General features: G+C 43.9%; 1 protein-coding gene and 2 non-coding genes across 3 annotated transcripts; all 3 read left to right on the forward strand.

Annotated features, from left to right (window-relative positions):
* Nucleotides 1-2,548: 2,548 nt before the first annotated feature.
* On the forward strand, nucleotides 2,549-23,911 carry HSPA9 (heat shock protein family A (Hsp70) member 9). The gene is made up of 17 exons (XM_003266441.4): nucleotides 2,549-2,771; nucleotides 3,871-3,929; nucleotides 4,143-4,230; nucleotides 6,822-7,003; nucleotides 9,217-9,341; nucleotides 10,567-10,640; nucleotides 10,728-10,834; nucleotides 11,134-11,296; nucleotides 11,579-11,671; nucleotides 16,525-16,734; nucleotides 18,745-18,972; nucleotides 20,190-20,294; nucleotides 20,861-20,978; nucleotides 21,351-21,445; nucleotides 21,983-22,075; nucleotides 22,257-22,397; nucleotides 22,734-23,911. The coding sequence occupies exons 1-17, from the start codon at nucleotides 2,691-2,693 to the stop codon at nucleotides 22,809-22,811; spliced, it is 2,040 nt and encodes a 679-aa protein (XP_003266489.2). The 5' UTR covers nucleotides 2,549-2,690; the 3' UTR covers nucleotides 22,812-23,911.
* LOC115831874 lies at nucleotides 17,421-17,488 on the forward strand. Its single transcript, XR_004027364.1, has one exon. It is a non-coding gene; the product is annotated as a small nucleolar RNA SNORD63 (small nucleolar RNA).
* Nucleotides 19,809-19,878, forward strand: LOC115831877. The gene has a single exon (XR_004027367.1). It is a non-coding gene; the product is annotated as a small nucleolar RNA SNORD63 (small nucleolar RNA).
* Nucleotides 23,912-24,551: the final 640 nt, after the last annotated feature.

A 24,551-nucleotide genomic window follows, 5' to 3' on the forward strand; every position in this document is an offset into this window, starting at 1 on the left:
CTGGTAGCTGGAACTACAGGTGCACCACCATGCCCGGCTAATTTTTTGTAGAAATGGGGTTTTGCCATGTTGCCCAGGCTGTTCTCAAATTCCTGAACTCAAGTGATCCTCCCACTCCAGCCTCCCAAGTAGGTGGGGCTACAGGTGCTCGCTACCATACCCAGCTAATTAAAAAAAAAAAAAAAAAAAAAAAAAATTGGCCGGGCGCAGTGGCTCACGCCTGTAATCCCAGCATTTGGGATGCTGAGGCAGGCAGATCCCTTGAGTTCAGGAGTTGGAGACCAGCCTGGGCAACATGGCGAAACCCCATCTCTACAAAAATACAAAAATCAGCCAGGCGTAGTGGCCCATGTCTGTAATCCCAGCTACTCGGGGGAGGGGGGCGCTGAGGCGGCAGTGGAATCACCTGAGCCCGGAGAGGTCGAGGCTGCAGTAAGCTGAGACTGCACCACTACACTCCAGCCTGGGCAACAGAAGCTAAAGATGGGGTCTCACTCTGTCGCTCAGGTTGATCTCGAACTTCTGGGTTCAAGTGATCCTCCCACCTCGGCCTCCCAAAGTGCTGGGATTACAGGCGTGAGCCACCGCCTGGCCACCCCTGCCTTCTGAGAGAACTAAAAAACAAGAGAAATGAAGTGTTAAGTAACTAGTGAGGATAATATAATAATAGTTGACAGTTGAGTGTGTGGGAGGCTTTTTTAAAACTTTTAGAATCTGTATAATCTATAACCCATGTTACGTTAGACTTCTGTTTATTTTCTTACTCCCACTGCCATCCTCTTCAGAATGTAAACTCTTCAGTTAGCTTCTTTCCCTCCCCCAACTTTCCCCAACATTTCCTTCACAATTCCTCACCCAGGGGTGACTACTTAATAATACTGATCTTCCTGAAGAGATAGGGGGTCTGAAGCATTTCTCTTTTTTGAAAGAGGGCTTCCAGGACAAATTGCTTCATCTCCAAAATCAAGTTCAATCTGTCATCACCCATTCATTCGTGTTTCGCTTTCGCTGTATTCGCATCACCTAGGAGAGTGACTGACACACGGTAGGCATGCCAGAACATATCTGTTGAATCAATTAATTCCTCTTCTTAAAAATCTAAAACTGGGCTGGGCGCGGTGGCTCACGCCTGTAATCCCAGCACTTTGGGAGGCTGAAGCGGGCAGATCACGAAGTCAGGAGATTGACACCATCCTGGCCAACACGGTGAAACCCAGTGTCCACCAAAAATATAAAAATTAGCTGGGTGTGGTGGCACGCGCCTGTAATCCCAGCTACTTGGGAGGCTGAGGCAGGAGAATTGCTTGAACCAGGGAGTCAGAGGTTGCAGTGAGCTGAGATGGCGCCACTGCACTCCAGCCTGGTGACAAAGCGAGACTGTCTCAAAAAAAAAAAAAAAAAAAAAAAAAAAACACCTAAAACTGGTCACAGGGTAGTGAAGTAGTTGACATCCTGCCACCAGCACAAGGTTTGAAAAGGGCCAGAAGAGTCTCAAGTCAGGCCCAGAGCAATGGGGAGTGGAAGAGCCTGAAGCTCAGCTATTTTTTTTTTTCTTCTTGATACGGAGTCTCACTCTGTCGCCCAGGCTGGAGTGTAGTGGCGCGATCTCGGCCCACTGCAAGCTCCGCCTCCCGGGTTCACGCCATTCTCCTGCCTCAGCCTCCCGAGTAGCTGGGACTACAAGCGCCTGCCACCACGCCCGGCTACTTTTTCGTGTTTTCAGTAGAGACGGGGTTTCACCGTGTTAGCCAGGATGGTCTCGATCTCCTAACCTCGTGATCCGCCCGCCTAGACCTCCCGAAAGTGCTGGGATTACAGGCGTGAGCGCCCGGCCAAGCTCAGCTATTTTTTTTCCCTTTGTGCAGGCTAATTGGTCTAATGTTCTGTGTGAACCAAACGCTTTGTAGTTGGAAACCCAAGACCCCTGTGATAAAACGCAACACGAAATTGTTTAAGGTCTGCATATCCAAGTGTATTTCAAGTTGTGAACAACGGGCGGGACCGAGCAACAAAAGTACTGACGTCCTCACTTCACAAAGCCACAAGATAAAATGGCGCCGTCCTCCAGGAGCAGGAGCTGGGAACACGTCCACGCCCACGGGGTGTGCACGCGCCCGGGCTCGCCCCAGGGAACGCTGGCGTGCGCTCGGGCACCCAATGAGCGCTGTAGTTAGTCTCCACCTACGTTTTCCGCCACTCCTTGCGCACATGCGCTCTAGGTTCTCAGCTGGATGTCTGTTGCGCAGGCGCAACAGGCTCCTCCTCCCGCGCAACTGACGCAAGAAGACTGTAATCGGTTCGCAATTTATCCCGTGTGACCTTGAGTCTTTCCTGTCGCTGAGGACCGGGGCTGTCCGAGGTGCCGCCTTCATACCCCTCTTCCTCCCTTGGACTCTTTCTGAGCTCAGAGCCGCCGCAGCCGGGACAGGAGGGCAGACTTTCTCCAACCATCGTGCTGCGGAGCATATTACCTGTATGCCCTGGCTCCGGGAGCGGCAGTCGAGTATCCTCTGGTCAGGCGGCGCGGGCGGCGCCTCAGTGGAAGAGCGGGCCTCTGGGCCGCAGTGACCAACGCCCGCCCCTCACCCCACGTGGTTGGAGGTTTCCAGAAGCGCTGCCGCCACCGCATCGCGCAGCTCCTGGCCGCCTGAGAGCCTATTTGCTGCCTTGTACTCATCCATCTATCCGCCATGATAAGCGCCAGCCGAGCTGCTGCAGCCCGTCTCGTGGGCGCCGCAGCCTCCCGGGGCTCTGCGGCCGCCCGCCACCAGGTGAGGAACTGTCGGACCTTCCCGAATGGGGTCACGGCCTCGGGCCTCGGTGCGGCAGGCCGCGCGCCCTTTAGGGTTTGAATTCTCCAGGATAGGTCAGGCGGGAGGGAAGGTAACGGGCCTTCCACAGTGAGCGCTGCTGGCTCAAGATTTTGCCAAAGGTTTTGCCTCCGGCTTGGGCCCTGCTGAGTCACACCCCTTGCGATCTAGAGTGTCATCTCAAAATTACCAGGTAGTGGTCCTGATGACCTGTTCTGTGGCTGGATGGAAAGGTTTGGCCTTGGGGGTGAGGGATGCAGTCTATTGGGAAAGCCACTATTTTCAGTTTTATTTTCGGCTCCTCTACAGAATACAGTGTGTGTAAGGATCCCGTTGATACGGTGAAAAAAAATAAGAAAGCTCTGAGTCAGAACTCCAGTTTCCGTGCTTAGAAACATTTTCTCAAAATCTGTGGTGTAAGATTGTACTCGTTTGTTACTTCAGAAAAAAAAGCAGATCGGGGGTCGGAAAAAAGACTATGGAGTGTTTACTTGTTTTCTAAAATAAAAGACAAACGCTTTGGAGAACAGGAATTGTATGTGGGCATTAAGGAAGGCTTGGAAGGAGCCTGAGGTTAAGTTGTAATAAAGGTCTTTTATCCTAGTGAAAGGCCACTACTTTTCTTTTTTTCTTTCAAAGACTTAGTAAAACTCTAGTTCTCTTAAACTAATTGCATGGCAAGGTCAGGGGAAGTGTTTTCCCCCAGGGGACATCTGGCAATGTCTGTGGATATTTAGGTTGTCACTAACGTACTGGGGTGCTTATTGGTTTCTAGGGTGTCGAGGCCAGGGATGCTGCTGTATATCCTGCAATGCACGGAACAGCCCCCACCACAAAAATTTGGCCCAAAATTAATAGCGCCACGGTTGAGAAATCCTACTGTAATGTGATTCTAAGGCCATCTTTTATTTACCTTTTTTTATCTTACTTATTTGGGAAACTTTAATATTTACTGTTTTAGTAGCTTAATGTATTTTGTATGCTAAGTGAGCCCAAGTTTTCTCTTTTTCCTCCCAGGATACACACTGGTTGGTGACTGAGTCCGTTTTTTCTTTTTTAGGATGGCTGGAATGGCCTTAGTCATGAGGCTTTTAGAATTGTTTCAAGGCGGGATTATGCGTAAGTATAATATCATTTCCTCTGAGAGGGAATACATATTAAACTTCAAAGCAGTGTTTTCTACAGTTGTGATTATTATTCTCTGTAATTATCTGTATTTATTTAGAGATTATGTAGTATACCACTGTTAATTTTCCAATTAAATATTATCTTCCAGTGACTTTGGTCTTTCAAGATAACAATAGCTGTGACGTTGTTCTAAATGTCTTACAGATCAGAAGCAATCAAGGGAGCAGTTGTTGGTATTGATTTGGGTACTACCAACTCCTGCGTGGCAGTTATGGAAGGTAAACAAGCAAAGGTGAGCATGATTGGTAACTAGGACCTTATCCAGAACCTATCCAGAATTGTGTGCTCTTTTCCTTATTTTTTTTTTTTTTTTTTTTTTTTTTTTTTTTTGGAGACAGTCTCTATAGCCCACAGTGGAGTGCAGTGGCACGGTCTCTGCTCACTGCAACCTCTGCCTCCTGGGTTCAAACAGTTCTTCTGCCTTGGCCACATAGCTGGGATTACAGGCGTGAACCACCATTCCTGGCTAATTTTTTGTATTTTTAGTAGAGACGGTTTCACTGTGTTGGCCAGGCTGGTCTTGAGCTCAAGTGATCCGCCTGTGTTGGCCTCCTAAAGTGCTGGGATTACAGGTGTGAACCACTAAGCCTGGCCTGGAAGTACTTCCAACTAAAATAGCAAAAACATGACTATAGATCAGGGCTGGCCGGGCATAATGGCTCACGCCTGCAGTCCCAGCACTTTGGGAGGCCAAGGGGGGCAGATTACCTGAGGTCCCGAGTTCAAGACCAGCCTGGCCAACATGGTGAAACCCCGTCTCTACTAAAAATGCAAAAAATTGGCCGGGTACGGTGGCTCACGCCTGAAATCCTAGCACTTTGGGAGGCTGAGGCGGGTGGATCACAAGGTCAAGAGATCGAGACCATTCTGGCCAACATGGTGAAACCTGTTTCTACTAAAAATACAAAAATTAGCTGGGCGTGGTGACACACACCTGTAGTCCCAGCTACTCGGGAGGCTGAGGCAGGAGAATCTCTTGAACCCAGGAGGCGGAGGTTGCAGTGAGCCAAGATCACATCACTGTACTCCAGCCTGGGTGACAGAGCGAGACTTTGTCTCAAAAAAAAAAAAGGAGACTATAGGTCAGGTTTTTCATACCTAATGTTGGGACAAGAATCTTTACCTTCACACGGAGAATTATATCTACTTCTAAATTTTTGGGGGGGTTGGCCACAGATATCAGGCTCATAGGAAAAATGCCAAGAAGCACAAATTAGGGCCAAGAGAAGGAATAATCTCTTGGTGCCAAACAAGTGGGATAAGAAGGCCATAGACAGTTCAGGTTATTTCAGAAGAGGAGATTGGGGGGAAAGAGGAAGCATGAAAGCAAAAGAGGCCATGAATGGAAGAAGAGTCAAGAATTCCAGGTGCTCTTAAATCTTGATAGGAACCCAGTGGGAATAAAGGTTCCATGTACAGAGTAAGGCTTCAAAAGAAATAGCCTGCTGCAATGAACAACATGCATTACTTCAGATATGAAGCTCCACTTCTAGTCTGTCTCTGCACACCCAACTTTGTTTCAGTATAGAAAATGCAGCACTTTGGTGGTTACCAGAGTAACCAAACAGTGCAAGCTATTCCCACCCCTCTTAATAGTAAATTAGTAGTCCTACCTCTATACCACATTTAAATCCTTTTCCGGGAAGTTAGATACATAAAATTATCAGCACTACAGAGGTTCACCTGACAAGAGCCTTAAGCAGCTTTTAAAATGTAAATCAGAGCCAGGCCTGGTGGGTCATGCCTGAATCCCAACACTTTGGGAGGCCACTTAAGCCTGAGAGTTGAAGATCACCCTGGGCAACATAGCAAAACACTGTCTCTACAAAAAATTAGCCGGGCATGGTGGTGTGCACCTCTGGTCCCAGCTACTCTGGAGGCTAAGGTGGGAGGATCAGCTGAGCCTGGCAGATCAAGGCTGCAGTGAGCCATGACAGTGCCACTGCACTCCAGCCTAGGTGACAGAATGAGACTCTGTCTCAAAAAAAAAAAAAAAAAAAAAAAAAAAACAGACGCGGTGCCTCACGCCTATAATCCCAGCATTTTGGGAGGCCAAGGTGGGCGGATCGCCTGAGGTCAGGAGTTCGAGACCAGCCTGGCCAACTTGGCGAAACCCCATCTCTGCTAACAGTACATACACAAAAAAAATTAGTTGGGCGTGGTGGCAGGCACCTGTAATCCCAGCTACTCAGGAGGCTGAGGCAGGAGAATTGAACCCAGGAGGGGGAGTTTGCAGTAAGCCGAGATTGCGCCACTGCACTCCAGTCTGGGTGACAAGAGCGAGACTCCCTCTCAAAAAAAAAAAAAAAAAATAGTAGTAGTAGTAGTTTGAAAGTAAAGGACTAAAGATACCTTAAATATCTACTGTTCATTAACTATCAGCAGTAAAGCATGCCTGGTAGTATTGTTCATGTGCATTTGTTTTGCAATTTGGGAGCTGTTTTTGTGTCTTAAATGATTGCTGCAAAGATACCAGTAATAGGCTGGGCGTATTGGCTCATGCCTGTAATCCCAACAGTTTGGGAGGCTGAGGCGGGCGGATCACCTGAGGTCAGGAGTTCGAGACCAGCCTAGCCAAAATGGTGAAACCCCGTCTCTACTAAAAAATACCAAAAAATCAGCTGGGTGTGGTGGTGCACGCCTATAGTCCCAGCTACTAGGGAGGCTGAGACAGGAGAATCGCTTGAACCCAGGATGCGGAGGTTACAGTGAGCCAAGATTGTGCCATTGTACTCCAGCCTTAGCGACAGTGTGAGACTCCATCTCAAAAAAGATACCAGTGATAACCACAAACTTATTCTCTGTCACATTTTGGGGGTTTAGGTGCTGGAGAATGCCGAAGGTGCCAGAACCACCCCTTCAGTTGTGGCCTTTACAGCAGATGGTGAGCGACTTGTTGGAATGCCGGCCAAGCGACAGGCTGTCACCAACCCAAACAATACATTTTATGCTACCAAGCGTCTCATTGGCCGGCGATATGATGATCCTGAAGTACAGAAAGACATGTGAGTAACAGCAAAAGTTTTGTGCAAAAAGCAGTTATTTGCAAGGGCCACACAGAAGAGCCTCAGCATGTTGATTAGGATCTCTGGAGCACCTTACTTTAGTCATTTTACTTATTGTCCCTAGGGGAAATCTGTACCACTGCCAAAAGGGTAATCCCTTTAAAAAAATTCATTTTTGGCCGGACGCAGTGGCTCACAACTGTAATCCTAGCACTTTGGGAGGCCAAGGTGGGCGGATCACCTGGGGTCAGGAGTTCAAGACCAGCCTGGCCAACATGGTGAAACCCTGTCTCTACTAAAATACAAAAATTAGCTGGGCATGATGGTGGGTGCCTGTAATCCCGGCTACTTGGGAGGCTGAGACGGGAGAATCACTTGAACCCGGGAGATGGTGGTTGCAGTGAGCCGAGATCACTGCCACTGCACTCCAGCCTGGGCTGCTGAGACTCCGTCTCAAAAAAAAAAAAAAAAAAATTCATTTTTGTCTTTACAGGTAGGTCTTTGCTATGTATTGACATGATACATGAAAATTTGCAAAGCATTCCTAAACCACATAGTTCAGTGTTGAATACATAAGGCAGAAATGGCATAGGTTCTATCATGTGTTGATCCAGTACAGAAAAAAACTTGGTTTTTCTTTTTTTCTTTTTTTCCCCCCTCCCAATAGAGACGGGTCTCACTATGTTGCCCAAGTTGGTGTTGAACTCCTGGACTCAACTGACCCTCCCACCCCAGCCTCCCAAAGTGTTGGGATTACAGGCGTAAGCCACCATGCCCAGCCTGCCTTTTTCTAAAATAGACATACTAGAGGCTAGGTGTGGTGGCTCACACCTGTAATCCTAACACTTTGGGAGGCTGAGGTGAGCTCAGGAGTTTGAGACCAGCCTGGACAACTTGGGGAAAAGCCGCCTCTGCAAAAAATACAAAAAAGAGCCAAGCTCGGTGGTGCGCGGCTATAGTCCCAGCAACTAGTGAGGCTTGAACATTGGGGGGCAGAGGTTCCAGTGAGCCGAGATCATGCCATTGCACTCCAGTCTGAGTAATAGCAGTGAAACCCTGTCTCAAAAAAAAAAAGAAAAAATACTAGAAACATAGGTAGAGTTTCCTGTTGTATACAAAATGTTTTAGGCCTAGAGCAGTGGCTCATGTCTGTAATCCTAGCACTTTAGGAGGCAGAGGTGGAAGGACTGTCTGAGGCTAAGAGTTTAAGACCATCTAAGCCAACAAGCCAAGACTGTGTGTGTGTCTCTCTCTGTATATTAAATTTTTTTTTTTTTTTTTTGATACGGAGTCTCGCTCTGTTGCCCAGGCTGGAGCGCAGTGGCGCAATCTCGGCTCACTGCAAGCTCTGCCTCCCAGGTTCACGCCATTCTCCTGCCTCAGCCTCCCAAGTAGCTGGCACTACAGGCGCCCGCCACTACGCCCGGCTAATTTTTTGTATTTTTAGTAGAGATGGGGTTTCACCATAGTCTCGATCTCCTGACCTCGTGATCCACCCACCTCGGCCTCCCAAATTGCTGGGATTACAGGCATGAGCCACCACGCCTGGCCTAAATTAAATATTTTTAAAAATTTAAACAGCTTTATTGAACTTGAGTAGAATATGAATTCTGTATGTGTGGAGTCGCATGGACTTCTATGGCTTCTTTCACTTAGCATGTTTTCAAGGTTCATCCATGTTGTAGCATGTGTCAGTACTGCATTCCTTTTTATGGCCAAATAATACAGTACTGTATGGACATATAGCGCATTTTGTTTATCTATTTGTCAAGTGATGGACATTTGAGCTGTTTCTGCTTTTTGGCTATTAGGAATGATGCTGCCATAAACGTGTGTACAAGTTTTTGTGTGGACATAAACATTTCCATTTGTCTTAGATAGTAGAATTGCTGGATCATACAGTAACGGTTTCATCATCAAATTATTCTAAAGTGGCTGCAAAAATCTTCTGCCTGGGGCGCTAAGTAAAGAATGTTGAGGTTTCATCATGATGTTTTTATATGTTAGTGATTGCTTTCTTTTTATTTATTTCATTTTGCCTTGTAATCCTCATAAACCACGTTAGTGATTGCTTTCTAAAGAATTTCACAAACTCATTTGTTGGCCATGAATGAGTCTCTTGGGGTGGAAGATGGATGTTCATGGTGTGTGGTAATTTTGTCATGGTAAGTTGTTCAGGTAGTTTTCTCTAATAGAATTTTTGTGTCTTATAGTAAAAATGTTCCCTTTAAAATTGTCCGTGCCTCCAATGGTGATGCCTGGGTTGAGGCTCATGGGAAACTGTATTCTCCGAGTCAGATTGGAGCATTTGTGTTGATGAAGATGAAAGAGACTGCAGGTGAGTGGGTTTAGTTCACATCTGGGAAAGTTCTAAGAACAGAATGATTCCTGTGAGATCACTAGCTCCCTGTGCCCCAGCGTCCTGTAGATGAATCTGTGGTCCCTTTTGTATAGAAAACCTAGGAATGGCAAAACTGTGTTACACTTCATGCTTTCCCTGCAGATTGAATTAATCTTCAAATCTCACTAATGGTGGCTGGCTTGTTTCTTTTTTTCCAGTAGGGGGTAATGTTCTATATTGAAAGCTACAAGACTACACATTAAGCTTTTGTCCCTGTTAGGTATAAATTAGAACTTCCTATTTGAAGCGGCTGTTACAAGTCTAAAGGTCATTGTAGTTTAGTGAACCTTCACTAAAATGTTGAAAGAGTGATCTTAGGGGTTTCTGGTTTTTGGGTGTTTTTTTTTTTTTTGAGATGGAGTTTTGCTCTTGTTGCCCAGGCTGGAGTGCAGTGGCACGATCTCGGCTCACCGAAGCCTCCGCCTCCCGGGTTCAAGCGATTCTCCTGCCCTCCTCACCCCCGCAACCCCCCCACATAGCTGGGATTACGGGCATGCGCCATCATGCCTAGCCACTTTTGTATTTTTAGTAAAGAGATGGGGTTTCTTCTTGTTGGTCAGGCTGGTCTCGAACTCCCGACAAATCAGGTGATTTATCCGCCTCAGCCTACCAAAGTGCTGGGTTTACAGGCATGAGCCACTGTGCCCGGCCGGCCGATCTTGGGTTTGTTTGTTTTGTTCTGTTTTTTTTTGAGACAGAGTCTCGCTCTGTCGCCCAAGCTAGAGTGCGGTGGCACAGTGTTGTCTCGATCTTGTCTCACTGCAACCTCCGCCTCCCGGGTTCAAGCAATTCTCCTGCCTCAGCCTCCCAAGTAGCTGAGATTACAGGCATGTGCCACCACGCCCAGCTAATTTTGTATTTTAAGTAGAGATGGGGTTTCTCCATATTGGTCAGGCTGGTCTCGAAACTCAACCTCAGGTGGTCGCCCGCCTCAGCCTCCCAAAGTGTTGGGATTACAGGTGTGAGCCACCGTGCCCGGCCCAATCTTTGGTTTTTAACCAGTGTATTTACTTGGAGTGTTTTCCTGCAAAGACATATTAGGTCACTTGTCAAAAGACTGATGAATGTTGTCTGTGGCTCCAAAAGGATGACACAGGTCGTTGGGCTACATTAATAATTCTGTTCTGACAGAATTCCATGATTGAATTTCATTCTTTTCCAGAAAATTACTTGGGGCACACAGCAAAAAATGCTGTGATCACAGTCCCAGCTTATTTCAATGACTCGCAGAGACAGGTGAGGTCAATTAGCATTCTTATTCACAAAAAGTAAGGTGCCTGGGATGGAAGGGTACAAAAATGTTTTTCTCTTTGTTTTCTCTAGGCCACTAAAGATGCTGGCCAGATATCTGGACTGAATGTGCTTCGGGTGATTAATGAGCCCACAGCTGCTGCTCTTGCCTATGGTCTAGATAAATCAGAAGACAAAATGTAAGTTTGTGCAGTAAATTTCTTACCTGCATGTGTGAAACTAAAGTGTCACTTGATTTCTTAGTAATTGAGCCTTTTACTTAAACTAAATAGTGCTTTTACTGATTTTAAGTCTGTATGGTATTTGTTTTTTCATTTCAAAACCATTCCTTTGTTTTCTTTTGGGCCATGGTAATTTAACTAGTATATACCTCAGGGAAATAGCTTAGATTATCTGTGTTTGGTTATTGAAATTTATATCCTGGTGATAGGTTTTGTTCCTTAAGGATTTCTTTCTTTTTTTCACAAATCATTTACAGCATTGCTGTATATGATTTAGGTGGTGGAACTTTTGATATTTCTATCCTGGAAATTCAGAAAGGAGTATTCGAGGTGAAATCCACAAATGGGGACACCTTCTTAGGTGGGGAAGACTTTGACCAGGCCTTGCTACGGCACATTGTGAAGGAATTCAAGAGAGAGGTGAGTTAACAATGTGGTTAATATGTAGACGTTGGGATATTGAGAAATTCTTTGTTCAGATTGCTCTTTGCTTTGTTTACGAGTTCAGTTCAACCCCCTTATTCTAGACACAGATCCTCTTTTCAGAATAGATTATTTTTTTTCCCTACACATAAAGGGTAATAAAAAGTAATTCATGCTTATATATAAAGGTATGACTCCATTTTGTGTTGTTCCACCTTATTACTGCAGTTTAAATTTCTCACCTCACTAATGCTGGTGTTCAATGTCTTCACTTTATAGACAGGGGTTGATTTGACTAAAGACAATATGGCACTTCAGAGGGTACGGGAAGCTGCTGAAAAGGCTAAATGTGAACTCTCCTCATCTGTGCAGGTGAGACACGGAAAATTCGAGCAGTCTTGATGGATATTTTCAGCCGGGGTTTATTTAAATAGTATTTTCTAATTGGCCTAATGTTAGTTGAGTTTTTTTGTTTGTTTTGTCAATTTTCTGGTTTCTAGAGACCTTTGCCATGAGCACAGGGACAGTAAGGTCTTTAGTTTCTTTATGAGCTGAAATTTTTTTAACCACCCAAATCAGTTAGGTATACTGGAGCTAAATAATATGTGAATGATGCTGGGTGTACTTGTTTGCCTTTCAGTTAAAGACATTTATTTTAAAACCTGCTCTGGCAATGTTTAAAACTAGAATTACTAGCTTGGAAAAACTGCTGCCTTAACTGACAATATTAAATAACCTCTCCTTGTGAGTTGGAGAATCTCTGAGTGTCTTTTTTTTTTTTTTTTTTTTTGAGACGGAGTTTTGCTCCTGTTGCCCAGGCTAGAGTGCGATGGCGTGATCTCAGCCCACCACAACCTCTGCCTCCTGGGTTCAAGCGATTTCTCCTGCCTTGGCCTCCCGAGTAGCTGGGATGACAGGTGTGCACCACCATGCCTGGCTAATTTTTGTATTTATAGTACAGACAGGGTTTTGCCATGTTGGCCAGGTTGGTCCTCGGACTTCTGACCTCAGGTGATTGACCTGCCTCGGCCTCCCAAAGTGCTGGGATTATGGGCGTGAGTCACTGAGCCCAGCTAATTGTCTCTCACTTAATAATTTGAAAAATTAGCCGATCATAGTCTATACAACTGTGGTCCCAGCCACTGCAGAGGCTAAGAGGATTGTTTGAGCCCAGGAGTTGAGGCTGCAGTGAGCCGTGATCACACCATTTCACTCCAGCCTGGGTGACAAATGAGACCCTGTGTCAAAAAATGACAATAATTTGAATCACCAATCTAGAAAAAGAGCTGAAGCTTGTGCAAGTTTCCGTCTGTGAGCATCAGATTTATGCAGCCTCTTTGTCAGCTTGGTTAGCTCCAGTTGAGAGGTGAAACTTCTTAACCACCAAGAATAGAATTGTATAAACTATGTTAGGTCTGTGTTAGAGACCCATGAAGATAGAAAGCAGCAGATCTATTTCCGGTGTCTTGGGTGACAGCAGGAAGAGCAGAGCTGTGACACCTTTATTTTGATCACCCACAAGGGAAGAGGTATTTATGATGGTTTTCATTGTGTTGGTAAAGTGGTTGCTGCTAATGAACCTTCCCCTCAAACCTGGATATTTTTTTTTAAGTGGCTGAGAGGAGTGACATAGTTATAAACACGCATCCATGGTCTTGCTGATGTTACTTTGCCCCTGCTATCATGGAGTGGCAGAACATTGCAACGTTGGTTAGGGTTGAGGTTGAAATACCTGGCACTGCCAGAAGATAGTTTGTAATTCTTCCCAGAGATTTGACATTTGGGGTAGGGGATGCGAGGTGTTGGAAGAGATTGGTTGGTTTTAATTAATGTGGCTGCATCCTATTGATAGACATTTTGATTGTTTTCCAGCATTTATTATAGCAAGATGTATTGAGCATCCTTACACATTCAGTTTTGCATTGCATAGGTGATTTTAAATCTATAGAATAAATTCTTAGCGTTTATTACCCTCATGCAGATTATATTGTGGTTTGGAAAGATGGACATTAATTAGAACAGATTAGTAAACGTTAAACTAGAACTGATACAAAGTAAAGGTTAAGGGTGGTTCTGCAAGCATTCTGCTGGGGTTCGAGTCCCCATTGTATCGCTTAATTGGTGATCTTGGATGAATTAACATTACTGTTATTTATCTACAAAACAAGGATAATAGTGGTACTCTTCCCCTAAGGGTTGTATTACCAAGTTCATAAATATTACACGCTTAGGAAAACATAGGAAACTGAATACTCTAAGTTACTATTAATGTAACAAGTGGTAAAAATGCAGTTATAGTTATAATTTAAGAAGGGGCCGCACTTTGGGTGGCCAGGGCAGGAATATCACTTGAGCTCAGGAGTTGGGGACCAGCCTGGGCAAAATAGTGAGAACTCCCGTCTCTACAAAACTAGCTGGGCGTGGTGCACTACATCACAGCTGCGTGCCTGTAGTCCCAGCTACTCAGGAGACTGAGGCACAAGAATCTTTTGAGCCCAAGTGTTTGAGGCTGCAGTGAGCCGTGAATGCCACTGCACCCCAACCTGGGCAGCAGAGCAGGTCTCTTAAAAATAATCTAAGAAGGGGCTGGGTGCAGTGGCTCACATCTGTAATCTCAGCACTTTGGGAGGCCAAGGCAGGTGAATCACTTGAGGTCAGGAGTTCAAGACCAGCCTTGCCAACATGGCGAACCCTGTCTCTACTAAAAATACAAAAATTAGCCAAGTGTGGTTGCGGGCACCTGTAATCCCAGCTACTCAGTAGGCTGAGGCAGGAGAATCGCTTGAACCCAGGAGGCAGAGGTTGCAGTGAGCCCAGATGGCACCACTGCAGTCCAGCCTGGGCGACTGAATGAGACTCTGTCTCAAAAAATAAAAATGAAAAATAAAAATAATAAAAATAAGGTACCTGAGAGAGGTGTTCAGCATAACAAGAATAGCATCTGAGAGATGAGTTTATCAGAAAAAGATAAATGGGCATGTGTAAATGAGTTAAGAGAAGGCTCTCAGGTGAACACCTGAGAAAGGGCCAGAGTGGCCAAAAGGGCAGAGTGAAGATTGGGGTCGGTTGTTGGTGGGCATGGAAAATGAGGCTAGAGCAGGCTTGTCCAACCTGCAGCCTAGAATGGCTTTGAATGTGGCCCAACACAAGTTTGTAAACTTTCTTAAAATACTGAGGGTTTTGTTTTTTGTTTTTGTTTTAAACCCATCAGCTGTCGTTAGTGTTAATGTATTTTATGTGTGGCCCAAGGAAGCCAAAAGATTGGACACCCTTGGCCTAGAAGCTTTATAGATTTGGGATTTGGCGTCTCTCCCAAGATAAGTGAATACAAACCCCAGAGGAGTTGAGGATAGTAACATGGTCATGTATCGATTTGTGAAAAGCCCTTTGGCTGGAGTAGAGTGGAGAATTGTGAAGGGCAGAAGGCAGCCTCAGTGGGTGTGGGGGGGGGCTGTTGTTAACCATGTGTTGAGAAAAGACTTGGATGAGAGAGTGAGAGTGAGACATAAGTGGTTGGGTTTGAAAGAGGAGGTAAGGAGAGAACATTGTGATGGATGTTGGACTGGTTGTAGAGGGTTGAGAGTTAGTGCTAGAGATTTTCAGGTTGCCATTAGCTTTTAGTGTTTAGAGTTGTGCTACTATAATAGCCAAATACGGGTTTTGAATTAATTAAAATTAAATAACATTTAAAATTACATTTCTTAGTTACACTAGTCTTATTTCAAGTGCTCAGTAGTCAAGTTAGTGGTTGCTGAATTGAGCAGCATAAGGAGCATTTTCATTGTCACAGAAAATTCTGGATAGCATTGATTTAGATAATTCTGTGTTCTGATTTGGTTAATCAATATTTTGCAAAAAAGAAATTGTCGATAATATTTAGATATCACTATTCTACAGATGGTGTGTTAACTCTATTTATTAAGTATTCAAATGTCTAGGATACTTTCTCCTAAAGAAAGATGGTTAAGGACTCACTCTCAGTTACACACTGTAAGATCCCATGTTGTACTGGGATTTGGGATGTTACATGGTGTGACTGTCAGCTGCTCTCCATGGATGTGATGGCCATACAAGTCAGTCCTCATACATTAATGAGAGCATGTCTGTAGCTTTCGTACCACTTGTAAACATCCTGGAACTTACAGAGCCCAGGGTTGATGGCATGTTATTTGGTTCAGAACATAACTTTGACATTTCTCTTCACCTACATGGGATATTTTTAAAACTTGGTGAAGGAAAACATCAGTAGCGTGGTTCTAATGAATATTTAGTGGCAGAATAGTTCTTTATTTTCTGAATGGGGATTTTTTTCCTGCTTATCTGCTGCATTCTTGTTAATAACTATAAACTTGATTAAAACAGATTCTATAGTGCTTATCTCTGGGGAGATAAAACATTGCTTTTTTTTTTTTTTTTTTTTTTTTTTTTTTTTTGAGATGGAGTTTCACTCTTGTTGCCCAGGCTGGAGTACAGTGGCGTGATCTTGGCTCACCGCAACCTCCGCCTCCCAGGTTCAAGCGATTCTCCTGCCTCAGCCTCCCAAGTAGCTGGGACTACAGGCATGTGCTACCATGCCCAGCTAATTTTTGTATTTTTAGTAGAGATGGGGTGTCACCATGTTAGCCAGGATGGTCTCGATCTCCTGACATCATAATCCGCCGCCTTGCCCTCCCAAAGTGCTAGGATTACAGGCGTGAGCCACTGCGCCCAGCAAAACATTGCATCTTAAAGAGTAACTATTCTTGGCCAGGCGGGGTGGCTCACACCTGTAATCCCAGCACTTTGGGAGGCTGAGACAGGCAGATCACAAGGTCAAGAGATCGAGACCATCCTGGCCAACATGGTGAAACCCCATCTCTACTAAAAATACAAAAGTTAGCTGGGCATGGTAGCACATGCCTGTAATCCCAGCTACTTGGGAGGCTGAGGCAGGAGAATCGCTTGAACCTGGGAGGCGGAGGTTGCGGTGAGCCAAGATCACGCCACTGCACTCCAGCCTGGCGATAGAATGAGACTCTGTCTCAAAAAAAAAAAAAAAAAAAAAAAAAAAAAAAAAAAAAAAAAAAAAAAAAATTCTTGGTGACTATTCATTTAAACTAGGTCTCACCCTCCCTGTGGTTTTGCAAGTCTTCTGTCCTAGGGCATGGTCATATTTTGGTTGAAATAATAAGTGTAACCGTCATTTGGCCTGCTCACTGACATGCAATTAAACATTTCCTTTGCAGACTGACATCAATTTGCCCTATCTTACAATGGATTCTTCTGGACCCAAGCATTTGAATATGAAGTTGACCCGTGCTCAATTTGAAGGGATTGTCACTGATCTAATCAGGAGGACTATCGCTCCATGCCAAAAAGCTATGCAAGATGCAGAAGTCAGCAAGAGTGACATAGGAGAAGTGATTCTTGTGGGTGGCATGACTAGGATGCCCAAGGTATGGACCAATGGAATTCTGTCATGGAGAGAGGGCTGGCACATAGTGTATTCTTGGGACAGGTGGCACAAATATATGGCCCATTCTGCTGGGGTGATCTAAAAGGGAGGTGAGATTATATCCTCGCTAAAGCATTCTTTTCTGTTTGTTTTGTTAAAATTGAAGAATAGGCCGGGCATGGTGGCTCATGCCTATAATCCCAACACTTTGGGAGGCTGAGGCGGGCAGATCACATGAGTCCACAAGCGTTTCAGGCCAGCCTGAGCAACATGGTAAAATCCCCTTTGTACAAAAATACAAAAAATTAGCTGGGCGTGGTGGTGCATACCTGTAATCCCAGCTACTTGGGAGGATCACCTGAGCCCTAAGGTCAATCACTTGAGTGAGTTTGAGGCTGCAGTGAGCCATGATTGTGCCACTGCGCTCAGTCCAGGCAACAGAGCGTGACCCTGTCTCAAAAAATATATATATATATGTATGTATGTATGTATGAATGAAAAATTAGGAGGGGCAGAATTTCTTTAGGGGCAGTAGCAGGGAGGAGCCTGAACTCAGTCATAGAATTTTTAGGATTGAAACAAAGTTTGAGGTCACAGAGAGCATAAAACATTGGTAATACCCTGCCCCCAGCCACCGTCTTTGTACATGTGTCTTTGCAGCATAGTGCATCTCTTCGACAAAGATTTGTGCAATGATGTATTTTATTCAACACATCATTCTGAAAGAACGTGTGGAAAACTAATGACTGAGCACAAACCTGTTGAAGATGCAGTTCTTCTTGGTAGCCTAAACAGGATTATCTTGGGCCTAATATAGTGACTTTTTTTTTTTCTTAATTTTTCCATTGAAATACATGGCCTTAAGGAAATATGCAAAAAAAAAATGAACCTGGAAAAAAAAGGTCCTGGACCAGGTGGATGCCTCTATATTAAGAAATTATCCCCGAGGCCAGGTACAGTGGCTCACGCCTATAATCCCAGCACTTTGGGAGGCCGAGACGGGCGGATCACGAGGTCAGGAGATCAAGACCATCCTGGCTAACACGGTGAAACCCTGTCTCTACTAAAAATATAAAAAATTTGGTGGGCGCCTGTAGTCCCAGCTACTTGGGAGGCTGAGGTACGAGAATGGTGTGAACCCGGGAGGCAGAGCTTGCAGTGAGTGGAGATTGCGCCACTGCACTCCAGCCTGAGAGACAGAGCGAGACTCCATCTCAAAAAAAAAAAAAAAAGAAAAGAAAAAAGAAATTATCCCCAATACTATTCAAATGGAACTTTATCACTAATAAACACAAGGGAAGACCATGCCCCATGTTAGCAATGCAAATTTTTACTACAGCTGCCTATGATAATTTGGTCTTTAGTTGATAATATACAAGAGAATGTGGACTTCTAAGTCCCCTTGCCTTGGATCCTCTGTTTCAAATGATTTAATGTGTTGTGTGGGAAAGCAGATAATAAAACTTATGAGAATCCTTCCCAGTTTTACAAGGGTCATGAAGGAGATACTCCTATAGGTATAAAGTGTATGAGTGTTGGCCGGGCGCGGTGGCTCACGCTTGTAATCCCAGCACTTAGAGAGGCCGAGGCGGGTGGATCACGAGGTCAGGAGATCGAGACCACGGTGAAACCCCGTCTCTACTAAAAATACAAAAAAAATTAGCCGGGCGTGGTGGCGGGCGCCCGTAGTCCCAGCTACTCAGAGAGGCTGAGGCAGGAGAATGGCGTGAACCCGGGAGGCGGAGCTTGCAGTGAGCCGAGATCGCGCCACTGCACTCCAGCGTGGGCGACAGCGAGACTCTGTCTCAAAAAAAAAAAAAAAAAAAGTGTATGAGTGTTACAAGATCATTAGCAGGAACCCAAGTACGAAATGGTTATTTGAATAAACATTCTCAGATTTGAGTTAGCCTGTCTTGAGATTTGGCTGGGAGCGTAGGACACATGCTGTCTTTTGTTCTGCTCAGGTAGTTCCCAAGTGTGGGCTGACAGGTTCTTCTTCCTTGATGCTCAGGTTCAGCAGACTGTGCAGGATCTTTTTGGCAGAGCCCCAAGTAAAGCTGTCAATCCTGATGAGGCTGTGGCTATTGGAGCTGCCATTCAGGGAGGTGTGTTGGCTGGCGATGTCACAGATGTGCTGCTCCTTGATGTCACTCCCCTGTCTCTGGGTATTGAAACTCTAGGAGGTGTCTTTACCAAACTTATTAATAGGAATACCACTATTCCAACCAAGAAGAGCCAGGTAAGAGCCATCACTTCCTACCTTGTCACGTGGGTTTTAGGTTCTATGACGGATGTGATTGCAGCCACGTTCATGAGTTTTTTCTAGAAAACTTCATCTTTTTCTGTTTTGCTGTTTAGAATAAATAGTTAACTGTGGGTGGTGAGAATCCTGTGTATTTTGGTTTTTTTTTTGTTGTTGTTACCAGAAAAGTTCTTACATGTTAGCTGGTAGTGATGATTATAGGAAGGACATCAGTAGTCCCCTCCACAGGATTAACATTATTTGCTAAAAGGGATCTCAGTCATTTGAGACTGAATTCCCTGTAGTCTTCTGTTCTCAAAGACAGTAAAAAGGATAGTCTGGACCAGACTTAGGGGAGTGTTCTTATCTTATGGATGAATGAAGGGGGTGGTGTGAGGGTGCCGAGATACCAAGCAGGGCTATTTGGACATGGCTTGTTCTTGAAGTAGGAATTATTTCTGGCTGGGCGCCGTGGCTCATGCCTGTAATCCCATCACTTTGGGAGGCTGTGGCGAGAGGATCGCTTGAGCTCAGGAGTTTCAGACCAGCCTGGGTAACATGGTGAAACTCCCTCTCTCCAAAAAGTTAAATTAGCTGAGCATGGTGCTGTGTACCTGTAGTCCCAGCTACTCAGGAGGCTGAGGTGGGTGGATCACTTGAGCATGGGAGGCAGAGGTTGCAATGAGCCGAGGTCATGACACTGCACTCCAGCCTGGGCGACAGTATGAAGTGAGGCCTTGTCTCAAAAAAAAAAAAAAAAAAAAAAATTATTTCCTGACTTCCCCAATCTTGTGATGTTGTTTTTCCATAAAACTATGGTTGTTGGTATATTTGTGCAGTGATGTATTTGTCAACACATCATTCTGAAGAAAAGTATGTGGTGACTTCCTGTGACTGAGCACGATACATCTTTCTCTGATCCTGTTTCCCCAGATGAGCATGTTTCAACATTTTAGTTCCTTTTTCTGAGGACTTCTGTCCTAATGCTGCATCTTTGTACGATGCATTTGCTTAGTTGAAACAATTGCTATTGTATGCCCATTTGCTGTACTAATCCTACTCCTATTCCCTATAAAGACATCAGCCTTTGTTCTGAACATACCATAAATTAGGAGCCTTCCAATCTTGGAATGTGAACCTTTGGCTTTCATTTTTTTTCTATAGAAAGGGAGGTTAATCAGATTGCCAACCCAGGAGGGTTTCTTTTTCCCTAGGTATTCTCTACTGCCGCTGATGGTCAAACGCAAGTGGAAATTAAAGTGTGTCAGGGGGAGAGAGAGATGGCTGGAGACAACAAACTCCTTGGACAGTTTACTTTGGTAGGTATTGTGAATCCTGAATACTATGCCTCCTTCACTGTAAAGTGAGATAATAATCTAAGCCATAAAAATATTAGTATGAACTGCTGGCATACACATACATACTGAGTAGTCTTGAGAAGAAGGGATGCAACTGGATACCCATGGCTTCACTTTTTACCTGAAAGCCTTGCTTTTTCCTTGTGCCTTAGGAATTTCCTCAGAAATAAACTCTTGATTACTCATTTAAAAGACATTTGATATTGTTACTGGTTTCTGATCAGCATTGCTTATTGGTTATTGGTGAGGTGAATAATAGTGGGGAGATTTGCTGTCATTTAGTGTGTCCACAGGTACATACGGCCATTATGGTTACTTGATATAGCTAAACTTCACTGGTATAAAACCAGTTGATTTCAGGCAGCAAACTACTACTGTTGCTTATAAACTTTGTGGTTTTGTACATTAAATCACTTCTTTCTCCCAGGAACCAAGTGACTTGTTTACTAGAAAACCATATAGATTTGGAAATAATAGCACCGGACCTCTCTGTAAGAGGACCTTACTCTGGATATTGTTTATTTTAGATTGGAATTCCACCAGCCCCTCGTGGAGTTCCTCAGATTGAAGTTACATTTGACATTGATGCCAATGGGATAGTACATGTTTCTGCTAAAGATAAAGGCACAGGACGTGAGCAGCAGAGTAAGTCACCTTGTTTATCAGACCCTAAGAGTGAGGTGAGGGAGGTCTTGGGAATAGACCCTCTTAGGATGATGAGTCCTCTTTGCCCCTCAGTTATCATATTTACTTGTACAAGTGTAGTGTTTATTCCCCCCAAACAGGCACTGAGCCTGTGGATTGCTGAAGTTTTGATGGGCAAACAGGCCAGTTGGTGTTTGTGTATATATTGGGTCCTTGGTTTCACTTTGCTTTATAGGACTATAGGTTATTTCTCCTCTTCATAATTTGTATTAAGATTGGCTGCTATGAGCAGGAGTACTCTTAATGCAATGGAGGAAGAAGAGGCATATAACTTTACCTGGGAATTAATGAAATGCCTTCTTTTTACTACAGTTGTAATCCAGTCTTCTGGTGGGTTAAGCAAAGATGATATTGAAAATATGGTTAAAAATGCAGAGAAATATGCTGAAGAAGACCGGCGAAAGAAGGTGATTACTTTTTGTCTTCTGAACTTTAATCTTAGTAGAGCTCAGTCTTGAAAGTGGGAGTTTGGGGCTGGGTGCAGTGTCTCACTCCTGTAATCCCAGCACTGTAAGCCCACTGCTAAGGTGGGCAGATCGTTTGAAGCCGGGTGTGGTGGTGCACGCCTATAGTCCCAGCTATTTGGGAGGCTCAGGCAGGAGAATCGCTTGAACAAGAAAGTGGGAGAGTTTGGACATGTCATAGGTTGTGGGTAAGAGAAAACCTAAGATAATCTATTCTTCCTTACCCGTTGCTTATACCTTATGTGTGCAGTTCCTTTATTATTTCTTCTGTTTTCCCTGTCACAATTCTGATGTTAGAAAATCTAGCCCAAATCTCTCTCAAAGCCTTCTTGCCGCTTCATGCCGCTCTGATTTCTCCCTCTTACTCTATTTTTACCTGTAACTATATGTAACACATAGCTTATTGTCTTACTGAGTATAGACATTCAGCAAACTTTGGTTGATTGGAAAGTCTTCGTTTAAACTTCTAATTTCTCTAAGGAACGAGTTGAAGCAGTTAATATGGCTGAAGGAATCATTCATGACACAGAAACCAAGATGGAAGAATTCAAGGACCAATTACCTGCTGATGAGGTGAGTTCTATTTTAAAGTAACTCAAGAGGTTGGACACATTTTTACCAATGCCAGTGAAGTGTATTTTTCTGTGGGTTTTGGTAGGGGTTTAATTATTTTAAAATGTTTCTAAATAGTACTTCTACTTGTAATGGTACAGGAGACCTGGAAAAGTAAGGATTTTTGTTTTCTTTTTTTAAGTGCAACAAGCTGAAAGAAGAGATTTCCAAAATGAGGGAGCTCCTGGCTAGAAAAGACAGCGAAACAGGAGAAAATATTAGACAGGCAGCATCCTGTCTTCAGCAGGCATCATTGAAGCTCTTCGAAATGGCATATAAAAAGGTACAAGGGCTGAAGTGGATTTTGATCCTAACTTGATCTTGATGGAACTGTTCTTGATGACTGTCACTGGTGGCTCCCTCCATAGCCATTTGTGGAATTGAGAGTGAGATTAGAGTTGGAGATATTCCCCTGCCATCTTGACTCTACTTTGGCCTCGGGGGTAGTGTCAAAGGGAAGGAATCCAGAAACTACCAGTAGGGTAGAAAGCGGGGAGGGGGAGTGGAATAGATATGAATGATGGGGACATATGTGGGTCCCTCATCTTGGAGTGCAACAAAGAGCAAATGGTTAGCCCTAACATTAAATCTGAGTGGCTCTCAAATGTTTTCTTAACAGATGGCATCTGAGCGAGAAGGCTCTGGAAGTTCTGGCACTGGGGAACAAAAGGAAGATCAAAAGGAGGAAAAACAGTAATAATAGCAGAAATTTTGAAGCCAGAAGGACAACATATGAAGCTTAGGAGTGAAGAGACTTCCTGAGCAGAAATGGGCGAACTTCAGTCTTTTTACTGTGTTTTTGCAGTATTCTATATATAATTTCCTTAATTTGTAAATTTAGTAACCATTAGCTAGTGATCATTTAATGGATGGTGATTCTAACAGTATAAAGTTCACAATATTCTATGTCCCTAGCCTGTCATTTTTCAGCTGCATGTAAAAGGAGGTAGGATTATAAAGATTTAACTATTTTATGCTGAAGTGGCCATATTTTCAAGGGGTGAAACCATCTCGCACACAACAATGAAGGTAGTCATCCATAGACTTGAAATAGACCACATATGGGGATGAGATCCTTCTAGTTAGCCTAGTACTGCTGTACTGGCCTGTATGTACATGGGGTCCTTCAACTGAGGCAAGTCAAGCTGGCTGTGCCATGTTTGTAGATGGGGCAGAGGAATCTAGAACAATGGAAAACTTAGCTATTAGGTACAGCTATTAAAACAAGGTAGGAATGAGGCTAGACACTTAACTTCCCTAAGGCATACTTTTCTAGCTACCTTCTGCCCTGTGTCTGGCACCTACATGTTCTCTTACCCATTCTGGATTTTTTTTTTTTTTTTTTTTAATAAATATAGAAAGCATCTTGATCTCTTGTTTGTGAGGGGTGAAGCCCTGAGATTTAGCTTCAGGAATATGACATGGCTCATGCTTCCCAGATTTCCCAAAGAGGGAAATACAGGATTTTCTAACACTGGTTAAAAATGCAAATTCAAGATTTGGAAGGGCTGGTATAATGAAATAATTAGTATCAGCATGTGCAAATCTTGTTCGAAGGATTTTATTTTCTCCCCTTAGACCTTTGGTACATTTAGAATCTTGAAAGTTTCTAGATCTCTAAAATGAAAGTTTTTAGATCTCTAACATGAAAACCAAGGTGGCTATTTTCAGGTTGCTTTCAGCTCCAAGTAGAAATAACCAGAATTGGCATACATTAAAGAAACTGCATCTAGAAATAAGTCCTAAGATATTATTTATATGGCTCAAAAATAACAGGAACCCAGATTTCTTTCCCTATTTCTGCTTTTCTGTCCTCAGTGTACTGGCTTGTCCCAAATTCTCTGATGTAGTTCTAATTATCATGTGCTGACAACTTCAGCAGAAAGGGGACTACATCTTTATTCAATGTTAAGATTTCCCAAGTCTCCCAGCACATTTCCCTTATGTTTCATGGACTAATGTCATATGCCATGGTCAAAGGAGTCTGTTATCAAGATGGGCTTAGAGTATCAGCTCCTTTTATGATGTTTTGTAATATATAGAAATGAGATTAATGGATTTCCAAAAATCAGTGTAAGAAATCAATTTAATTTGCAAGTATGAAGGAAGTGATTTAGACAACATTTTTGGAAGATTCAGTGCTTGTTAACACCCATGTAAAAGATTCTTGGGATTCATGTGAAAAATTCTAGGCTCAGGTTTCCAACCACATGAACACTCAATGGGAACATTATAGGATTATGAAGGATTGTTACATGGTGTGTTGGAAGATACCTTAGCATTTTTGGTTGGCCCTTGCCCACTGCCTCTACTGTCTCCTAAAGATAGCTTTAAAAGCCCTCCAGGATTTCCAGAGTACTCCAGTTGAGAACTACTGGTTTACATTAGTCAAGATTCATCCTTGGGATCAGACAGAAGAGCCAAATTGCCCAAGCAA

The sequence above is a fragment of the Nomascus leucogenys genome, chromosome 2, assembly GCF_006542625.1.
Source record: "Nomascus leucogenys isolate Asia chromosome 2, Asia_NLE_v1, whole genome shotgun sequence".
In the NCBI taxonomy this organism is placed as follows: domain Eukaryota; kingdom Metazoa; phylum Chordata; class Mammalia; order Primates; family Hylobatidae; genus Nomascus; species Nomascus leucogenys.